The sequence below is a fragment of the Hydra viridissima genome, unplaced genomic scaffold (genome assembly GCF_058129835.1).
Source record: "Hydra viridissima isolate aposymbiotic clone 2 unplaced genomic scaffold, HvirCarnegie_v1 scaffold_2, whole genome shotgun sequence".
NCBI classification, from domain to species: Eukaryota; Metazoa; Cnidaria; class Hydrozoa; order Anthoathecata; family Hydridae; genus Hydra; species Hydra viridissima.
The window spans coordinates 26,377,508-26,398,941 of NW_028324301.1; the positions used below are offsets into that span (position 1 = coordinate 26,377,508).

The following is a 21,434-nucleotide window of genomic DNA, read 5'->3' on the forward strand; positions in this document are numbered from 1 at the left end:
TAAAAACCTGTAGGCAAAAGGAGAGCTGCATTCAGACAAGATCGATTACAAAGAGGCTCTTCTTTAGGACAGAGGAGAAACTGCTTTTGAGGGACAGAGGGACTTTTGTTGTTGTTGTTGTTGTTGTTGTTGTGCAGAAACCAACAAACTTTTATTGAACCGAATATAACCGAATATAACCGAAAGTCTTGTTTGCTTCTGTTTTGTGCCATCAAGAAGGGAAAACAAAACATCACAAAACAAACGAAGCAAACGAAACAAACAAACAAACAAACGAACGAAACAAACAAAAAAAAAAAAAAATTAAAAAAATTAACAAACAAACAAACAAACAAACAAGCAAACAAACAAAAACAAATAAGAATAACAGAAAACGCAGTACCGAAACCTCGCCATTTTTTATCCTTCCTCAAGCTTTCTCTGGGCGCCAAAGACCGAGAAAGTTGAGCAAACGTGACGTTGAGGGGGGGGGGGGGAGGGGGGTACTTAAGGACAGCAGACCGACCAATGGCACGCTTAGGAGAGACCCACGTGAATGCTACATTTTCTTTCTATGTACGCTGAATCCGCTCAAAGTCTGGAATTTCCAGCATTCACGTGTCATCACTCCAGCCACCAGATTGGCCCACACTTTGCACACTTTCAAGACTAGAAACTCACTTGTGCTCAATTTGAGCAAAAAAAAAAAAAAACTAAGTCTCGCATGGCGACAACTTTTCCAAAAGCAAACAAAGGCAAACGAAGGCAAACGAAGAAAAAACAAAAACAAATAAACAAAAACAAAACCGAATAGGGAGAGAGAGAGTGAGTCGACTCATTCTTTCGACTGCCTTAAACGAGAAGTCTAAAACGTTTAAAAGTTGAAAACTAAGTTTTTTAAATGAACTGCACCGAAAAAACTTTACGACAGTTTAGCTGGTTAAAAACGCAGAGGAAAATATTTTATAAAATTTAAGCGTTCTAAAGATGTCCATTTTTGTTTTTGTTTTTTTTATTTTGGTTTGTTCCTGGCTTGTTTCTTTCTTTAAATTCTAGCGATCGAGCATATTTGAACGGTTTCATCAACCTGTCGGCGCACGTGCTCGAGAGCTAGAACTTTGATTGCTTCTGTTGTTGAGAATTGAGAATGTCCGAGCAGGTTTTTTATCGATTTCATCGCTTGTGGCGAGGCAAAAATCAAAACGCTTTTTGGACGAAAGAAAGAGATTAAAAGGAAAAAAGAGAAGAAATAAAAAAACAAAAAAAATAGATTATGTGTTATGAACATTTATTTTCTCACGCGATGACGTGTAGTTTTGTTAGAGTAATTAAAATATGGTATCAAGTTTGTAATTTCTATCTTATTTTTAGTTACGGATAATTGCCAATTATGTCACGTTTAGTATACACAACGCTGTTTTCTTAATAGCAATATGATACAAACAAGTTATAAAAAAAAAAGCGTTCGCTCGATCTTCCTTAGTCAGTTGAACAAAAAGAAATTTTCACAACATATGATTGATTTGGTTGTCCTAGCAAGCTGTTTTAGCAAACGGCTAGAGGTTGCAACTGTTGTTCATTGAAAACGAAAAATCTAGCGTCAGCAACAAATTTTGAATACATAATGTACGCAAAAGTGGCACTAACAAATGAAAATGTAAAAAACTGTTTACCTTGATGCCAGACTCGCAGAGATGTTGTCGCTCGTTGCTATCGACTGCGAACAGCTTTGTTGTTTTTCGAAGTGCCTCTTCATTCTACTTATAGCCGAAGTTTTGGCTTCGAAAAAAAATACGAACGTCGTTAAGCTCAACGAGCTGCTTTAATTGTTGTTCGTGCGAAAACGAAATGCTTAAAACGGATAAAAGTGTTGGCGTAATTACACTTTTTGACCGCGATGCAGTTGTCAACTCTAGCGTACTTTTTTTGGCTCGTGGAGCAAAAGCCTCATGATAATAGCAAAGGCTTAAAATGTCTTAACATGTCAGCAAAGGCTTAATATGCTTAATAAACTGTGTTAAGCTTTTTGCGGTGCAGTTCATTTACAACTTAATTTGCAACTTGCTGGCACAAGCAAACGTTTATGACTTCTCGTTTAAGACAGTTGAGCGAAATCAGTCGACTCACTCATTCTCCCTTTTCTGTTTTGTTTTTGTTTTGTTTTTTTGTTTTTGTTTTTGTTTTTGTTTGTTTTTTTTTTTCTTTGTTTGTCTTTTGTTTAAAATGTAAAAAACTCGAAAGGAAAGTTGTTGCTTTGTTTGCTTATTGAAAGTTTTCGCCAGTTGCAAGACTTAGTTTTGTTTTTGTTTACTTATTAAAATATCGAGGAAAATATTTGAGGACATCGCATTCTAATGGTGCCTTTATAACAACATCTAACGATTTAACGTTTAATGTTGTGCTCAAAAAAAAAAAATTCCTTTTATATCTCTCAATGGTCTCCAACGATAAAACTGCCGACCAATCGCAACGATTAAACAGCCAACCAATGGCAGCTCAATGGTCTCCAAACAAGAGACTGCCGACCAATGGCAGCTCAGTGGTCTGAGAAGTGAGATCATTCGATTTCCTTTTATTATCTCCAGTTTGAACTAGTGCTTGGCTTGTGGTGCAGAAACTAAAACTTCCCGTTTTTGTATTTTGTTTTGAATTTCTTTGCTTTGAGCTTTTAATCGATCGATAGCTTTAGGAGAAAAGAAGAAACCCCTCTGACGAAGTCTTGGCTTTTTTAAAAACGCTCAAATTTTGGCAAACAAATCTCATACAAAACGCTACTTTGATGTCAAGCTTTCGTTACTCCCTACTCCCTTCTAGCGGAGGGCGGCAAAAAGGTGTTGCATCCTAGAGCTAAAAGTGAGGAGGGAAGCAAGTTTTTTTTTCGTTTTGTTTGCTTTTTTATGTTTTTTGTTTTTTTGAGGGGGGAGAGTTAGAGGGTAAGGGGGTTAGGATTAGAGGGGGTTGGGGTTACGGTTTGGAAACCTGGGGACGAGGATATCAAGCAGGAGTTTAGTGTTAAGGTTAAAGGGCCCACGAGGGGCGTCCTTCAATTGTAAAATGCCTTTAGACGCACGTGTCTAGTCGTCTCGTTGCATCGACCTAGAGGAGTTTTCTGATAGATCTTGCGCTTTGGGCTCAGTTAATCGGTCTGTATCCATTGTAAACACGGTGTCTGCCGTTAGAAAATCGTTAACCAGGCGTTTGTGAGCTTTAACAACCATCCCTTTGAGTTTAAAACGAACGTTTCTTCAAAAGCCACTCGAGATGGAGGTACTCACGGAGGTTTGTTACGGTAACAACCCTGTGGTTTGCCATCTTCTTTCTTTCCGCAGCGTCGCAAACGCATCGGCCGGTCTCTTAGGTGACGAAAAAACGTCTGATCTCTCGACTGGAATGCTTAACGTACTAAGATTAGTAGAGTTAGTACTAAGAGTTGCATCTGGCCGCCGTAATTTTCTTCGATGATGTCTTGAAAATTTCGTGACGTCGTTTTCAAACCTCTAGGGTCGATTTTAACCTTCGACCTTAAAGTCGATTTTAGCCTTCGGTGTGGCTCTGTACAACTTTTGCGGTGAAAAAGCTTGCGCGGAGTCTACAGTTGTATTTAGCCGACAGACGCTGGCAACGCAGAAACAGAATGACTCTTGGGCGGCGCAAACCGAGCGTTCAGCAAATTTCTAGCATTTTACGTCCAAGCGGACAATCTGCACGACAAATAAAGCTAACTTTCTCGTTGCAACAGTTAGTCACTGGATCGTTGGACGAGTGTGTACAGCTGTTTTGCGTCGAAAGCCGACCGGTGGTCGGATGCGACTCTTCTTTTCATTCGAAAATCAGAACCTGGCCATCAGTCGTGTATCACCATCGAATGCTTAATGTAGTGATTTCTCGAAACGACAAAAGCTTGTAAAACAAACAGCTTCGCTGTACTGTTGCCTAATATGTTAACGGATGGCCAGGAACAACCTTGGTCTGTAAAGAATGAGTTCGTTTCTCCATTCGAGGCACTAATTACTGCAGTTTTAAAAGTCACCTAAAGTATAAGCTCATCTCTCCATTCAAGAAAAACAAGCATCAGAGTTTCGGAAAGTTTGCATGCACGACACCACCATCGATGATACTTAAACAAACAGAAAATGAATTGCAAAACAGAACCACTGAATTGCAAAACATAACAACGGACAGCTTGTAAAATGCATGGTGATGAGCTTCTTCAATCCAATCAAGGAACCAAGCATCACAGTTTCGGCAATGGTGCATGTGCAAATCAGCAAACTGTGATACTTAATCAAACAACTTCACTGTTTTGCTTAGTTTAAGAACGGATGGCTAAGAACAACCTCGTTAGTGAGTATGAAGTCATCTCTTCATTCAAGGAATTGATAATCAGAGTTTTAGAAGTCTCTTACGTGCGATACTACTATCAACGGTACTTAATCAAACAGCCTCTCAGAATGGCCTAGTTTGAGAACGGAAGGCTAGGAACAACCCTTAGTAGTGGGTCATCAGTTCAACTTTTCATTCAAGGAATTAAGCATCTAAAATCTGAAAAATAAAAAGAACAGCTCTTTGTTAGAAGTTCTTATTTTTATTTTTCCTCAACTTCTATTTCTTTTCTTTTTTTACTTTTTTTTTTTTAATGATAGTTTTTCTTTTTTTTTATCTATTTTGTTCGTTTAAATTAATACAACAGGCGTTTTAGGTCGTTTCTGTAACATTATTTAACACTTTAAATTGTAATAAATATTTGAACAGAAGAAAATCCCTTTCGTAACGTTAAAATGTCATAAGAACATTTCATCTTTACCAAATACGCTTGTAAAAATAGTTTCACTTTTAAAGTTTGTTGTATATGTCTTTTAATTTAGTGAATCGCAATTTGGATTTTCTTAGGCGCACATCTACTTTAGTTGCTTTTTCTTAAAGAAAGGTCACCAGAGTTTTCTTACACAGCCCCTGCAGCATAATCTTTAACAAAATACTCTTTTGAAAAGTTTTACATTGAAATAAACAAAAGCCATTTGCGTAAGTAGAGATAACTTAGAGAATAAAAAGTGCATAAACGCCTCGCTACTTTGATGAAGAAGAAACGGATGACTAAATGCAACTTTTTAATTTCGTGTGCTATCTCTTTCGATTAAGGTACTTTTTGAATATTTTTTCAAAGAAATGTTAGCGTAGTTTTCCTTTTTTAAATTTTAAATCATGTTTAAAGGTAGTTTTTGAATGTTTTTCAAAGAAATGTTAGCGTAGTTTTCATCTATTAAATCTAATCATGTTTAAAGGTAGTTTTCGAATATTTTTCAAAGAAATGTTAGCGTAGTTTTCCTCTTTTAGATCTAGCTTATGTTTAAGGTAGTTTTTGAGTATTTTTTCAAAGAAAAGTTAGCGTAGTTTTCCTCTTTTAGATCTAGCTTATGTTTAAGGTAGTTTTTAAATATTTTTTTAAAGAAAAGTTAGCATAGTTTTCCTCTTTTAGATCTAGCTTATGTTTAAGGTAGTTTTTGAGTATTTTTTCAAAGAAAAGTTAGCGTAGTTTTCCTCTTTTAGATCTAGCTTATGTTTAAGGTAGTTTTTAAATATTTTTTTAAAGAAAAGTTAGCATAGTTTTCCTCTTTTGGATATAGCTTATGTTTAAGGTAGTTTTTAAATATTTTTTTTAAAGAAAAGTTAGCGTAGTTTTCCTCCTTTAGATCTAGCTTATAATTCAGGTAGTTTTTGAATATTTTTTCAAATAAAAATTAGCAAAGTATAGTTTATTTAGCATGACATCACAAAATACTAAACTCAAAAAGGCAAGATAAAGTATAAGATAAACGTAAAATAAGATATAGATGAAACAAATGTTAGGCTGCATAAAATCAAAAACTGCATTGCCTATCATAAACACAAATGTCTAGTGAGAGCTTTTAAAGTTCGTTCTTTTCGTCTTTTAATTTGGTGAATCGCGATTTGAATTTTCTAAGGCGCACATGTCTTTCAGTTGCTTTTTTCTTAAGGAAAGGGTCGCCAGAGTTTTTTACGCAGCTCCTGCAGCATAATCTTTAACAAAATACTCTTTTGTATATCATTACATAGAAATAAACAAAAACCATATGCGTAAACAGAGATAAATTAGAACGCAAAAGTGCATAAAAAGCCTCGCTACTTTGCTATAGAAGAAGTGGATGACTAGATACAACTTTGTAAATTCGTGCACTACCTCAATGGATTAAGGTATTTTTCGAAAGTTTTTTAAAAGCATAAATAGCGTAGTCTTCCTCTTTTAAATCTAGCTTATGTCTAAGGCAGTTTTTGAATAGATTTTCAAAGAAAGGTTAGCGTACTTTTCCACTTTTAAGTTTAGCTTATGTAGCTTGACAAAACAACACACAAAAAGACAAGATAAAGTATCAGATAAACGTAAAATAAAATATAAATGAAACTAAAGTTAGGCTGCATAAAAAACAAACAACTTAATAATCTACTAGACATGTTTAAGTTGAATTAAGTAAAGTCCTTTGCGCAAATTTGGGTAAATAAGAGAGTAAAAATCCATAAAAAGAAGAAGTGGATGAGTAGATACAATTTTTTAAATTTGTGTGCTATCTCTATTGAATAAGGTAGTTTTCGAGAGTTTTTTCAAAGCAAAATTAGCGTAGTGTTCCTCTTTTAAATCTAGATTATCTCAAAAATAGATTTCGAATAGTTTTTCAAAGAAAGGTTAGCGCAGCTTTCCTCTTTTAACATTAGCTTATGTAGCTTGACATCACAGAACACAAAAAGATAAAATAAAATATAAGACAAACGTAAAATGAAAAATAGATGTAGCTAAAGTTAGGCAGCATAAAAAAACCAACAACATAATAATCTACTAGGCATGTTTAAATTGAATTAAATAAAATCCTTTGCGCAAAAATAGGTATGTTAGAGAGTAAAAGCGCATAGAAAGCCTCGCTACTTTGCTGTGAAAGAAGTGGATGACTAGATACAACTTTTAAAATCCTGTGCTATCTCTATCGATTAAGGTAGTTTTCGAAAGATTTTTCAAAGCAAAAATAGCGTAGTCTTTCTCTTTTAAATCTAGATTATGTCTAAGGTATTTTTTGAACAGCTTTTCAAAGAAAGGTTAGCGTAGCTTTCCTCTTTTAAGTTTAGCTTATGTAGCTTGACATCACAAAACACAAAATTCAAAAAGACAAAATAAAATATAAGATAAACGTAAAATAAAATATAGATGAAGCTAAAGTTAGACTGCATAAAAAAACAACAACGTAATAACCTACTAGAATCTAATAAAACCCTATGCACAAATGTAGGTATGTTAGAGAGTAAAAGTGCATAAAAAGCCTCGCTACTTTGTTTAAGGTAGTTTTGAATAGTTTTTCAAAGAAAGCTTAGCGTAGTTTTCCTCTTTAAAGTTTGGCTTATGTAGCTTGACATCACAAAACACAAAACACTAAAAGGAAAGGTAATATAAAAGTTAATCGTAAAATAAAATGTAGGTGAAATAAATGTTAGGCTGCATAAAAGAAAAAAAAAATCGTAACATAATAATCTTCTATATATGTTTGGATTGAATTAAATGAATTCCTTTGCGTAAATATAAGCAAACTAGTGAGAAAAAGTGCATAAAGAGCCTCGCTACTTTGCTGCAGAAGTAGTGGATGACTATATGCAATTTTTTAAAATCGTGTGCTATCTCTATCGATTAAGGTAGTTTTCGAAAGTTTTTTCAAAGTAAAAATAGTGTAGTTTTCCTCTTTTAAATCTAGCTTTTGTCTAGGGTAGTTTATGAATAGATTTTCAAAAGAAAGGTTAGCGTAGCATTCCACTTTTAAGTTTAGCTTAAGTTGCTTGGCATCACAAAACTCAAAACTCAAAAAGAAAAGATAAAATATATGATAAACCTAAAACATAATATAGATGAAACTAAAGTTAGGCTGCATAAAAAACCAACAACATAATAATCTACTAGGCATGTTTAAATTGAATTAAATAAAATCCTTTGCGCAAATGTAGGTATGTTAGAGAGTAAAAGTGCATGAAAAGCCTCGCTACTTTGTTAAAGGTAGTTTTTGAATAGTTTTTCAAAGCAAGTTTAGCGTAGTTTTCCTCTTTTATGTTTAGACTATGTAGCTTGACATCACAGAACACAAAGCTCAAAAAGGCAAGATAAAATATAAGTTAATCGTAAAATATAGATGTAACAAAGTTTAGACTGCATAAAAAACCAACAACATAATAATCTACTAGGCATGTTTAAGTTGAATTAAATAATGTCCTTTGCGCAAATATAGGAAAGTTAGAGTAAAAATCCATAAAAAGCCTCGATACTTTGCTGAAGAAGAAGATGACTATATGCAACTTTTTAAAATTGTGAGCTATCTATATCGATTTAGGTCCTTTTTGAGTACTTTTTCAAAGAAAAGTTAGCGCAGTTTTCCCCTTTTAAGATTAGATTATGAAGCTTGACATAACAAAACACAAAACTAACAAAGGCAAGATAAAATATAAGGTAAACGCAATATAATGTATAGATGAAACTAAAGTTAGGCTGCATAAAACAAACGGGTAACAATACTCTTCTATGTATGTTTACATTGAGTTAAATAAAATCCTTTGCGCAAATATAGGTATGTTAGAGAATAAAAGTGCATAAAAAGCCTCAGTACTTTGCTGTAGAAGAAGTGGATGAGTAGATACAATTTTTTAAATTTGTGTGCTGTCTCTATCGAATAAGTTAGTTTTCGAGAGTTTTTTCAAAGCAAAATTAGCGTAGTGTTCCTCTTTTAAATCTAGATTATCTCAAAAATAGATTTCGAATAGTTTTTCAAAGAAAGGTTAGCGCAGCTTTCCTCTTTTAACATTAGCTTATGTAGCTTGACATCACAGAACACAAAAAGATAAAATAAAATATAAGACAAACGTAAAATGAAAAATAGATGTAGCTAAAGTTAGGCTGCATAAAAAACCAACAACATAATAATCTACTAGGCATGTTTAAATTGAATTAAATAAAATCCTTTGCGCAAAAATAGGTATGTTAGAGAGTAAAAGCGCATAAAAAGCCTCGCTACTTTGTTAAAGGTAGTTTTTGAATAGTTTTTCAAAGACAGGTTAGCGTAAATTTCCTCTTTAAAGTTTAGCTTATGTAGCTTGACATCACAAAATATAAAACTCAAAAAGACAAGATAAAATATAAGATAAACGCAAAATAAAATATAGATGAAACTAAAGTTAGGCTGCATACAAAACCAACAACATAATATTCTACTAGTTATGTTTAAATTGAATTAAATAAAATCCTTTACGCAAATATAGGTAAGTTAGAGAGTAAAAGTGCATAAAAAGCTTTACTTTGCTGAAGAAGAAGATGAATAGATGCAACTTTTTAAATTCGTGAGCTATCTCTATCGGTGTAAGGTAGTTTTTGAACAATTTTTCAAAGAAAAGTTAGCCTAGTTTTCTTCTTTTAAGTTTAAATTATGTAGCTTGACATCACAAAATACAAAACTCAAAAAGACAAGATAAAATATAAGATAAACGCAAAATAAAATATAGATGAAACTAAAGTTAGGCTGCATACAAAACCAACAACATAATATTCTACTAGAAAAGTTAGCCTAGTTTCCTTCTTTTAAGTTTAGATTATGTAGCTTGACATCACAAAACACAAAAAGGCAAGATAAAATACAAGGTAAACGTAAAATAAAATAGAAGTCAAACAAAAGTTAGGTTGCATAAATACAAAAACTGCATTGCCAAAAATAGAATTTGTTGTCTAGAAAGACCTTTTAAACTTTGTTTCTTTCGTTTTTTGACTTAGTGAATCGCGATCTGGTTTTTCTTAGGCGCGCTTGTTTCTTAGTTGTTTTTTTTGTAAAGAAACTTTATTCAGACGTTTTTTTTTACGCAACTCCTTTAACATTATTTTTAACAAAGTATTCTTTTATACGTGTTTACATTGAAATAAAACCCTTTGCGTAAATAGAGATAAATTAGAGAGCAAAAGTACATAAAAAGCCTCGCTACTTTGCAGAAGAAGAATTGGATGGCAAGATTCGTGTGCTTTCTCTTTCGTTTAAGGTACTTCTTGAATATTTTTTCAAAGAAAAGTTAGCGTAGTTTTCCCCTTTTAAGTTTAGCTTACGCAGCTTGACATCACAAAACGCAAAAACCAATAAGGCATGATAAAATACAAGATAAACGTAAAATAAAATAGAAGTGAAACAAAAGTTAGACTGCATAAAAACAAAAAAAAAAAAAAAAACATAATATACTTCTATGTATGTTTACATTGATCTAAACAAAATCCTTTGTGTAAAGATATGAAAAAATAGAGAGTAAGAGTTCATAAAAAAGCCTCGCTATTTTGCTGAAGAAGAAATGGATGTCTAGATCTTTTAAAATAAGGAACTTTTTGATTTCTTTTTCCGAAAAATGGTTGGAGCAGTTTTCCTTTTTTAAATTTCACTTATGCAGTTTAACATCACAGGAAATATTATTTTGCTTTTTAACAAACTCTTAAAAACATCAGAAGTAATTCTAAATGCAACTCTATTAAAAGTTTTCACAGAATAACAAAACGACTTCTTTTTTTTTTTTTTAAAGATAAAAAAAAGTTTGAACTATCTTTAAATAAGAAATGTGAGAACAGTTTAACAGAACTTCTTGTTTATTATGTCTTTAGCGAAACAGATAAAAATATTTGCAAAAGCATAGATAAAACAAACTACACAAAAGGCCCATCTTTATTGCCAAACTGAACAAACTTATCTAAACTACATAAATGGTTTCACGATATTGCCATATTGAACAAACTTTTCTAAACTACCCTCTTTTTGAATTTTTAGCTTCATGTTTTTAATTTTGTCTTTAATATGGCTTTGGTAGGAGTACTTTTGCAAGACATGAATGAGCTTGTCACTGCTATGATTTGCCAAGATGCCAAGGTAATCTTTGTACGAGCAACTTGAGCTTACATCTGTAAACACGTCTTGCAAGATGTATGCCAACACCAAAGCTGCACATCGTGGAAAACTTCTGGTGTTGAACCATTCGTTGTGGCCAGGGCAAGCATTCAGCTCTTCAACTATTTCATCTAAAATTTTACAAACTCAAGTCATAACACAAAGTGATTAAATCAAATATTCATTTGGTTCTGAAGTAAGACAAGATTTATTCTGTTTTTTTATTTATTTTTTTTTGTTGACCTTATTGTTTGCACTGATAGCAATAACTGGTTTTTGAAAGATTACCTAAATGGCATTGGCTAACTTCTGCTTTGTTTTCCTTTGTTCTTGGCTGAGTTGATCCTGAAATAAAATAAAACCATGTTCATTTTTCTAATTCATAAAAACCATCAACAGTTTCTAAGTGTTAGAGATGATAACAAGCTGTGCATGATTTCTAACGGTGATGTTTCTAACTTCATCATTAGAAATCGGGTAGACACAACTTTCTAAAAGTGCACTTAGCAATGATGGCTAGTTTTTGTTAACAGTTAACCATCTGAAATTGTGCAAGAAGAGGTTTGTGTTTATATATCTTTGTATAAATTAGGTTTTACATTACCGATGAGTTCTTGAGTGAAAGATGGCATTTCCAACTTGATTTTTTTCTTCTTGGATCTTTTACTTCTAAAACATAATCAGTTTTAGTATCATTCACTTGTATAAACATTTAAGCAATCACAGAATTAGTCCTGCAACAAATACATACACACTTCTGTGTTGTTTTTTTGTTTTGTTTTGTTTTTTTTACAGCTCTAACAATAACAATAGGGCAAGGAGTTGATTTGGGCATTTTCATTTTTTGAAAGCGTGTTGAGATTTGCATAAAAATCAAAAATCAAAAATCAAAAAGAATTTACCTCTGGATGTAGAGGCAAGACTTTGGCTAAATAGGCTACCAACAGATTGAACAGCATAAGGTGAGAGCTGCTTTGCAAGAACAGTACCAGCCTGTTGGACAGGAACAGCTGAAACTGGATCAGATGAAAGAAACAAACTGGGTTTGGCCAATGTTTGCTGAAAAGCAACAAGGCTAGGAGTCAGAGGAACAGAAAAGACCTCTTTTGAAGGACAGAAAGCGACTTGCTGAGAAGGAGAAGCAGAAACAGGTTTGGCAACCACTTGCTCATTAAAGTAAACTGGAGAAAGTTTTGCATGGTGTTCAATAAAATCCGGTTCATCAGGAAATAATGTTAATGCAAGAGGAGAACAAGCTGTGCCAACAGGAACAGCTAGAGTCTGATCTACATCCATACAAACAGCTTGTTCGTTAGGAACTAGTTGTGCAAGAGCAGGGGATAGTTCAAGAACTGGACCAGCGATTGTTTGTTCAGATGGAACAGACGAAACAGGAGTTGAGGTAGGTTCACACAAGAAATCTACGGCATGGTCGTTGCTATCCTCTAAAGGAACATTGTTTTCTACAGCTGGAGAAAACGGAACCACTGTGGTACAGCTGAAAGTAGCAGCACATTCTTCAGAGTCAGAACCGGAGTCTAAATCTTCCTCAAAGATGTCCTCAACCTCATGAAAACCGTACTCCTCTGCATTAGTTTGGAGCCAGTCCATCACATCCTTCTCCTTCTTTGGTGGTCTCTCAGACTTTTCAACAGTCAAAGACTCTATGACTCCGAAGGACTGTCCGATGCCCAGGGCAAAGCGCAACTCCTCTGCAGCGTTCCACTGGGACACATAAAAGCTATCCATTGTGTTCCTGCTGTGCTTCATGTAGAGTGTAGCAAACCGCTCGCGATCTTCTTTGCTGTTGTTGGCAAAGTAAGTGGCTATCGAACCGCGAATGCAAGTGGGAGTAAGACGCTTCATGGGAATGTTTACTTGGCTTTTTCTGAAGCAGGACGTCAGGCAAGAGGAGATAGCAGAGGAACCCATCTGGTAAACAGGCACTCTAGTTGCACCGAGTGTCACACATTCGTCTTTGTTGGGTCTCATCGATGGAAAAAGGGGCCTGTAGCAGTCGCTCAACTCCAAAACAGTCTTGGTGTCTGCAGCCATGTAGTGAGAGTCGTTGACAAGAAGGTCTCTGTATCTCAGCAAATAAATATCGATCAACACTTTCAAGTCGTTCGGCACTAGAATGTTTTTGGCTCCGTACTTGTATGCTGTTTTGTAGCGCTCTTGCACAATGCAATATCCACACTCACTCTTCTCAGCAGCCATGTAGTCTCTAATGTTTAAAAGAGCAATGTTAGATTTTCTTAAACTGTTAATTACAGTGACAGAGAGCAGAAGATGGTTTCGTAGAGACACAGCATTGTCTCTAGTCGGTGTAAGAGACGGCTTTCTAATCGATTCCACTAACTGTCTTACGTATGCAGACTTGCCATATTCGTTCAGCAAACTGACATTGATGATGTTGATGCATTTTTTGCTTTTCACAAGGCTCCTCCTCAAAGAACGAAAGGGCCTCAGCACTTTTTGTAACTCCTCCACCTTGCAGCGCAAACGTCGGATGGCCTCATGAGAAAGTCCGAAATAGACATTCCTGGCTTCACTGAAACGAAACAGGAGACAAAGGTAGACAAGGCGGTTGTACAACGTGTGACAAGACATGGCTTTTGTTTGGTCAAGTTCACTCAGCTTGGAATTGAGCTGAATGTTTTTAAAGTGCATGGAAAAGTATCTATCCTCCAAAACGTTGGAATTGGTGAGAGCGTTCGGGTGCAGCGTCAGCGTGCTGTCACAACATGTCAATATTTCAACAACTGCATTTTTGTAGATCTTTGCTTGTGACAAAGTGTTGTTGTTGGCTACCACAAGCCACTTTTCAAAATCTCTGAAGAGCTCATCTGCTGACTGGTAATAAAAGTGAAAAGCATCTTTGTCCAGCTGAAACAAGAGTCTCTTATCTTCTGTCAAGACGGAGGAGTTGGAAACCAAGTGCTTTAAGGAATTAAAATCAGAGTCTAGGACGGATTCGGTGTTCAGCTCTTTGTTTTCTACAGAGGTGCAGTGGTTTGCAGAAGGAGCCTCGGACGAACCAGCAACTGATGAGGGCAAGCTTAAAAGAGGATCAGAGGAAAGAACCGGAGAAGAAAAAGAGGAGGAAGGCCCAGGAGCAGAGGATGCAGAGCCTGATGCAGACGCTTGTTCAGCTACTGGCTTAATACCAAAGAAGGCAGGTCGAATAAATTGAGGGACATAGAGCTTGTCGTTGTCGTATCGCTTTGCCTCTGCAATCTTTTGTTTGATCGTCTTGGAATCGTAGAAATGAGTCTCTTTCAAGTGTATGTCCAGTCGGTCGTAATACTTCCAACATTGCAAACAGGGGTAAGGTTTTGGACAGCCGGACTTGCGTTCGAGACGAGCATGCTGAAACTTCCTGACCATTGCAGAGTAAAAGATGGAAGCTTCATCCAAAGTCCAAGAATGATCTTTTTTAGTCAAGTGTCTTTTAATGCTTGTGGAGGAATGTTTGCACAAAGGCATCGGACAGCTAACAGCGTACCTCTTCTTGGTACCATAGAAAGGTACAACCCTGTTTACGGAGCCACACGCTGCAACTAATGCGGCCCTGACTTTGTTTTTGAGCTTTAAGTCTCTCTGTTCTTGTGACTGCCTTCTTTTCTTTTTTTTCGCTTTAGAGTTCGGAGAAGGGGCAACAACAGTGTTGTTTTCTTGTGAAGAAGACATGTTCAGGTGTTTGTTTGCAACGGTTTATGCTAAAAAAAAGAAGACAGTTAGTGAGAGTGTTTTTCTTCTGCCTGCATCCTGGAATCCTGGAATGTTTACAACTGCAGGGAAGAGCTGTGTTTTTTCGAATCCTCTGCAAAAGAGAAAAAAGAAAGAAAAGAGAGCAACAAGAAGAAACAAAGTTTCCACTAGCAAATGAAAAAGAATGAGAGCAACTAGCATTACATGCATGGTGGCAGCAGTGATTGCTATTATGAGAAGGAGAATGAGAAAAAAAAAAAAAAAAAAGAAACAAATAAATAAAGAGATGGAGTTTGAGAGGATCTCGCAACCATATGACTCAAAGAAAGAAACTGTGTTGAAAAAAGGCAAGAGAGGGCAAATAGAACTTGCTAACAAGGACAAATGACAGACATAACTACAACAGTAACAACTCTCATTGCAAGCATAATAACAACAGCATCAGCATCACTGACTCAGAGAGTGTTGACATAACAAAAAAGAAAACAAAAGTACAAGCCAAGTGGGGGAACATTAACAAACACTCATTGCAACTATAACAACAACAACAACAACAGCAACAGCATCACTGACTCAGAGGGTATTGATAAAAAAAAACAAGCAAAACAAAAACAAACAAAAAAACAAATAAAAAAACAAAACAAGCAAATTGGGTGAACAGTAACAACTCTCATTGCAAGCATAATAACAACAACAGCATCAGCATCAGCATCACTGACTCAGAGAGTGTTGACAAAATAAAATAGACAATAAGCAAGCAAAGTGGGTGAACAGTAACAACTCTCACTGCAAGCATAATAACAACAACAGCATCAGCATCAGCATCACTGACTCAGAGAGTGTTGATAAAATAAAACAGATTATAAACAAACAAAGTGGGTGAACAGTAACAGCTCTCATTGAAAGCATAATAACAACAACAGCATCACTAACTCAGAGGATATATAAAAAAACAAACAAACAAACAAACAAAACAAAAACAAAAAAAAAACAAGCAAAGTGGCTGAACAGTAACAGCTATCATTGCAAGTAAAATAACAACAACAGCATCAGCAACATCATCACTGACTCAGAGAGTGGTGATAAAATAAAACAGATTAAAAAACAAGCAAAGTGGCTAAACAGTAACAACTATAAATACAAGTAAAATGACAAAAGCAGCAACAGCATCACTAACTCGCAGGGTGTTGATAAAAAAAAAAGCAACAAACAAATAAAGCAAGCAAAGTGGGTGAACATTAACACTCATTGCAACTATAATAACACCAACAGCAACAGCATCAGTGACTCAAAGGGTGTTGATAAACAAAAACAAAGGCACAAACAAAACAAGCAGAGTGGGTGAACATTAACAACACTTATTGCAAGCATAATAACAACAACAGCATCAGCATCACTGACTCAGAGAGTGTTGATAAAATAAAATAGATTATAAACATGCCAAGTTTGTGAACATTAACAAACACTCATTGCAACTATAACAACGACTACAGCAACAGCATCACTTACTCAGAGAGTGTTGAGAAAAAAAACAACAAAAAAAACAAAAACAAAACAAAACAGAAAACAGAAGTACAAGCCAAGGGGGGGAACATTAACAAACACTCATTGCAACTATAACAACAACAACAGCAACAGCATCACTTACTCAGAGGATATTGATAAAAAAAACAAACAAACAAACAAACAAAACAAGCAAAGTGGCTGAACAGTAACAGCTATCATTGCAAGTAAAATAACAACAACAGCATCAGCAACATCATCACTGACTCAGAGAGTGGTGATAAAATAAAACAGATTAAAAAACAAGCAAAGTGGCTGAACAGTAACAACTATAAATACAAGTAAAATGACAAAAGCAGCAACAGCATCACTAACTCGCAGGGTGTTGATAAAAAAAAAAAGCAACAAACAAACAAAGCAAGCAAAGTGGGTGAACATTAACACTCATTGCAACTATAATAACACCAACAGCAACAGCATCAGTGACTCAAAGGGTGTTGATAAACAAAAACAAAAGCACAAACAAAACAAGCAAAGTGGGTGAACATTAGCAACACTTATTGCAAGCACAATAACAACAACAGCATCAGCATCACTGACTCAGAGAGTGTTGATAAAACAAAATAGATTATAAACAAGCCAAGTTGGTGAACATTAACAAACACTCATTGCAACTGTAATAAGAACAACAGCAACAGCATCACTGACACAAAGGGTGTTGATAAACAAAAACAAAAACACAAGCAAAGTGGGTGAACATTAACAACACTCATTGCAACTATAACAACAACAACAGCAACAGCATCACTGGCTCAAAGGGTGTTGATAAAATAAAGAAATAAAAACAAAACAAGCAAAGTGGGTGAACAGTAACAACTCCCATTGCAAGCATAATAACGACAACAGCAACAGCAACACCATCACTGACTCAGAGAGTGTTGATAAAATAAAATAGATTATAAACAAGCCAAGTTGGTGAACATTAACAAACACTCATTGCAACTATAACAACGACTACAGCAACAGCATCACTTACTCAGAGAGTGTTGAGAAAAAAAAAACAAAAACAAAAAAAAACAAAACAAAACAGAAAACAAAAGTACAAGCCAAGTGGGGGAACATTAACAAACACTCATTGCAACTGTAACAACAACAACAGCAACAGCATCACTTACTCAGAGAGTGTTTATAAATAAAACAAAAAACAAAAACAAGAAACAAAAATACAAGCCAAGTGGGTGATTACTAACAGCGCTAACAGCAGCAACAACAGTGTCTTTAGAAACAACAAACAAGTACAACAGCAACAACAGCTTTTACAGAGTATAACAATAACAACAACATGGCACTAACAACAACAAAAGGGTTGGAATAAAAACCTGTAGGCAAAAGGAGAGCTGCATTCAGACAAGATCGATTACAAAGAGGCTCTTCTTTAGGACAGAGGAGAAACTGCTTTTGAGGGACAGAGGGACTTTTGTTGTTGTGGTTGTTGTTGTTGTTGTGCAGAAACCAACAAACTTTTATTGAACCGAATATAACCGAATATAACCGAAAGTCTTGTTTGCTTCTGTTTTGTGCCATCAAGAAGGGAAAACAAAACATCACAAAACAAACGAAGCAAACGAAACAAACAAACAAACAAACGAACGAAACAAACAAACAAAAAAAAAAAAATTAAAAAAATTAACAAACAAACAAACAAACAAACAAGCAAACAAACAAAAACAAATAAGAAAAACAGAAAACGCAGTACCGAAACCTCGCCATTTTTTATCCTTCCTCAAGCTTTCTCTGGGCGCCAAAGACCGAGAAAGTTGAGCAAACGTGACGTTGAGGGGGGGGAGGGGGGTACTTAAGGACAGCAGACCGACCAATGGCACGCTTAGGAGAGACCCACGTGAATGCTACATTTTCTTTCTATGTACGCTGAATCCGCTCAAAGTCTGGAATTTCCAGCATTCACGTGTCATCACTCCAGCCACCAGATTGGCCCACACTTTGCACACTTTCAAGACTAGAAACTCACTTGTGCTCAATTTGAGCAAAAAAAAAAAAAAACTAAGTCTCGCATGGCGACAACTTTTCCAAAAGCAAACAAAGGCAAACGAAGGCAAACGAAGAAAAAACAAAAACAAATAAACAAAAACAAAACCGAATAGGGAGAGAGAGAGTGAGTCGACTCATTTCTTTCGACTGCCTTAAACGAGAAGTCTAAAACGTTTAAAAGTTGAAAACTAAGTTTTTTAAATGAACTGCACCGAAAAAACTTTACGACAGTTTAGCTGGTTAAAAACGCAGAGGAAAATATTTTATAAAATTTAAGCGTTCTAAAGATGTCCATTTTTGTTTTTGTTTTTTTTATTTTGGTTTGTTTCTGGCTTGTTTCTTTCTTTAAATTCTAGCGATCGAGCATATTTGAACGGTTTCATCAACCTGTCGGCGCACGTGCTCGAGAGCTAGAACTTTGATTGCTTTTGTTGTTGAGAATTGAGAATGTCCGAGCAGGTTTTTTTATCGATTTCATCGCTTGTGGCGAGGCAAAAATCAAAACGCTTTTTGGACGAAAGAAAAGAGATTAAAAGGAAAAAAGAGAAGAAAAAAAAAACAAAAAAATAGGTTATGTGTTATGAACATTTATTTTCTCACGCGATGACGTCTAGTTTTGTTAGAGTAATTAAAATATGGTATCAAGTTTGTAATTTCTATCTTATTTTTAGTTACGGATAATTGCCAATTATGTCACGTTTAGTATACACAACGCTGTTTTCTTAATAGCAATATGATACAAACAAGTTATAAAAAAAAAAGCGTTCGCTCGATCTTCCTTAGTCAGTTGAACAAAAAGAAATTTTCACAACATATGATTGATTTGGTTGTCCTAGCAAGCTGTTTTAGCAAACGACTAGAGGTTGCAACTGTTGTTCATTGAAAACGAAAAATCTAGCGTCAGCAAGAAATTTTTGAATACATAATGTACACAAAAGTGGCACTTACAAATGAAAATGTAAAAAAAAACTGTTTACCTTGATGCCAGACTCGCAGAGATGTTGTCGCTCGTTGCTATCGACTGCGAACAGCTTTGTTGTTTTTCGAAGTGCCTCTTCATTCTACTTATAGCCGAAGTTTTGGCTTCGAAAAAAAATACGAACGTCGTTAAGCTCAACGAGCTGCTTTAATTGTTGTTCGTGCGAAAACGAAATGCTTAAAACGGATAAAAGTGTTGGCGTAATTACACTTTTCGACCGCGATGCAGTTTGTCAACTCTAGCGTACTTTTTTGGCTCGTGGAGCAAAAGCCTCATGATAATAGCAAAGGCTTAAAATGTCTTAACATGTCAGCAAAGGCTTAATATGCTTAATAAACTGTGGTTAAGCTTTTGCGGTGCAGTTCATTTACAACTTAATTTGCAACTTGCTGGCACAAGCAAACGTTTATGACTTCTCGTTTAAGACAGTTGAGCGAAATCAGTCGACTCACTCATTCTCCCTTTTCTGTTTTGTTTTTGTTTTGTTTTTTTGTTTTTGTTTTTGTTTTTGTTTGTTTTTTTTTTTTCTTTGTTTGTCTTTTGTTTAAAATGTAAAAAACTCGAAAGGAAAGTTGTTGCTTTGTTTGCTTATTGAAAGTTTTCGCCAGTTGCAAGACTTAGTTTTGTTTTTGTTTACTTATTAAAATATCGAGGAAAATATTTGAGGACATCGCATTCTAATGGTGCCTTTATAACAACATCTAACGATTTAACGTTTAATGTTGTGCTCAAAAAAAAAATTCCTTTTATATCTCTCAATGGTCTCCAACGATAAAACTGCCGACCAATCGCAACGATTAAACAGCCAACCAATGGCAGCTCAATGGTCTCCAAACAAGAGACTGCCGACCAATGGCAGCTCAGTGGTTTGAGAAGTGAGATCATTCGATTTCCTTTTATTATCTCCAGTTTGAACTAGTGCTTGGCTTGTGGTGCAGAAACTAAAACTTCCCGTTTTTGTATTTTGTTTTGAATTTCTTTGCTTTGAGCTTTTTAATCGATCGATAGCTTTAGGAGAAAAGAAGAAACCCCTCTGACGAAGTCTTGGCTTTTTTAAAAACGCTCAAATTTTGGCAAACAAATCTCATACGAAACGCTACTTTGATGTCAAGCTTTCGTTACTCCCTACTCCCTTCTAGCGGAGGGCGGCAAAAAGGTGTTGCATCCTAGAGCTAAAAGTGAGGAGGGAAGCAAGTTTTTTTTTCGTTTTGTTTGCTTTTTTATGTTTTTTGTTTTTTTGAGGGGGGAGAGTTAGAGGGTAAGGGGGTTAGGATTAGAGGGGGTTGGGGTTACGGTTTGGAAACCTGGGGACGAGGATATCAAGCAGGAGTTTAGTGTTAAGGTTAAAGGGCCCACGAGGGGCGTCCTTCAATTGTAAAATGCCTTTAGACGCACGTGTCTAGTCGTCTCGTTGCATCGACCTAGAGGAGTTTTCTGATAGATCTTGCGCTTTGGGCTCAGTTAATCGGTCTGTATCCATTGTAAACACGGTGTCTGCCGTTAGAAAATCGTTAACCAGGCGTTTGTGAGCTTTAACAACCATCCCTTTGAGTTTAAAACGAACGTTTCTTCAAAAGCCACTCGAGATGGAGGTACTCACGGAGGTTTGTTACGGTAACAACCCTGTGGTTTGCCATCTTCTTTCTTTCCGCAGCGTCGCAAACGCATCGGCCGGTCTCTTAGGTGACGAAAAAACGTCTGATCTCTCGACTGGAATGCTTAACGTACTAAGATTAGTAGAGTTAGTACTAAGAGTTGCATCTGGCCGCCGTAATTTTCTTCGATGATGTCTTGAAAATTTCGTGACGTCGTTTTCAAACCTCTAGGGTCGATTTTAACCTTCGACCTTAAAGTCGATTTTAGCCTTCGGTGTGGCTCTGTACAACTTTTGCGGTGAAAAAGCTTGCGCGGAGTCTACAGTTGTATTTAGCCGACAGACGCTGGCAACGCAGAAACAGAATGACTCTTGGGCGGCGCAAACCGAGCGTTCAGCAAATTTCTAGCATTTTACGTCAAAGCGGACAATCTGCACGACAAATAAAGCTAACTTTCTCGTTGCAACAGTTAGTCACTGGATCGTTGGACGAGTGTGTACAGCTGTTTTGCGTCGAAAGCCGACCGGTGGTCGGATGCGACTCTTCTTTTCATTCGAAAATCAGAACCTGGCCATCAGTCGTGTATCACCATCGAATGCTTAATGTAGTGATTTCTCGAAACGACAAAAGCTTGTAAAACAAACAGCTTCGCTGTACTGTTGCCTA

General features: G+C 35.8%; 1 protein-coding gene and 1 long non-coding RNA gene across 4 annotated transcripts in view; both read right to left on the reverse strand.

Moving 5' to 3' along the window:
* LOC149892638 (uncharacterized) overlaps window positions 1-21,434 on the reverse strand; it is a 321,349-nt gene that overhangs the window by 134,415 nt on the left and 165,500 nt on the right. The window lies entirely within an intron of this gene.
* LOC149892646 (uncharacterized) lies at window positions 10,805-17,974 on the reverse strand. 2 transcript variants are annotated; one of them, XM_090080064.1, is made up of 5 exons: window positions 17,902-17,974; window positions 11,831-14,650; window positions 11,533-11,597; window positions 11,217-11,273; window positions 10,805-11,059 (listed from the first exon to the last, which is right to left on the reverse strand). In XM_090080064.1, the coding sequence occupies exons 2-4, from the start codon at window positions 14,619-14,621 to the stop codon at window positions 11,217-11,219; spliced, it is 2,913 nt and encodes a 970-aa protein (XP_089936190.1). In that variant the 5' UTR covers window positions 14,622-14,650; window positions 17,902-17,974; the 3' UTR covers window positions 10,805-11,059. The 2 variants fall into 2 exon arrangements, with proteins under 2 accessions (XP_089936190.1, XP_089936191.1); XM_090080065.1 differs by lacking the exon at window positions 17,902-17,974 and having other exon boundaries at window positions 11,831-17,287.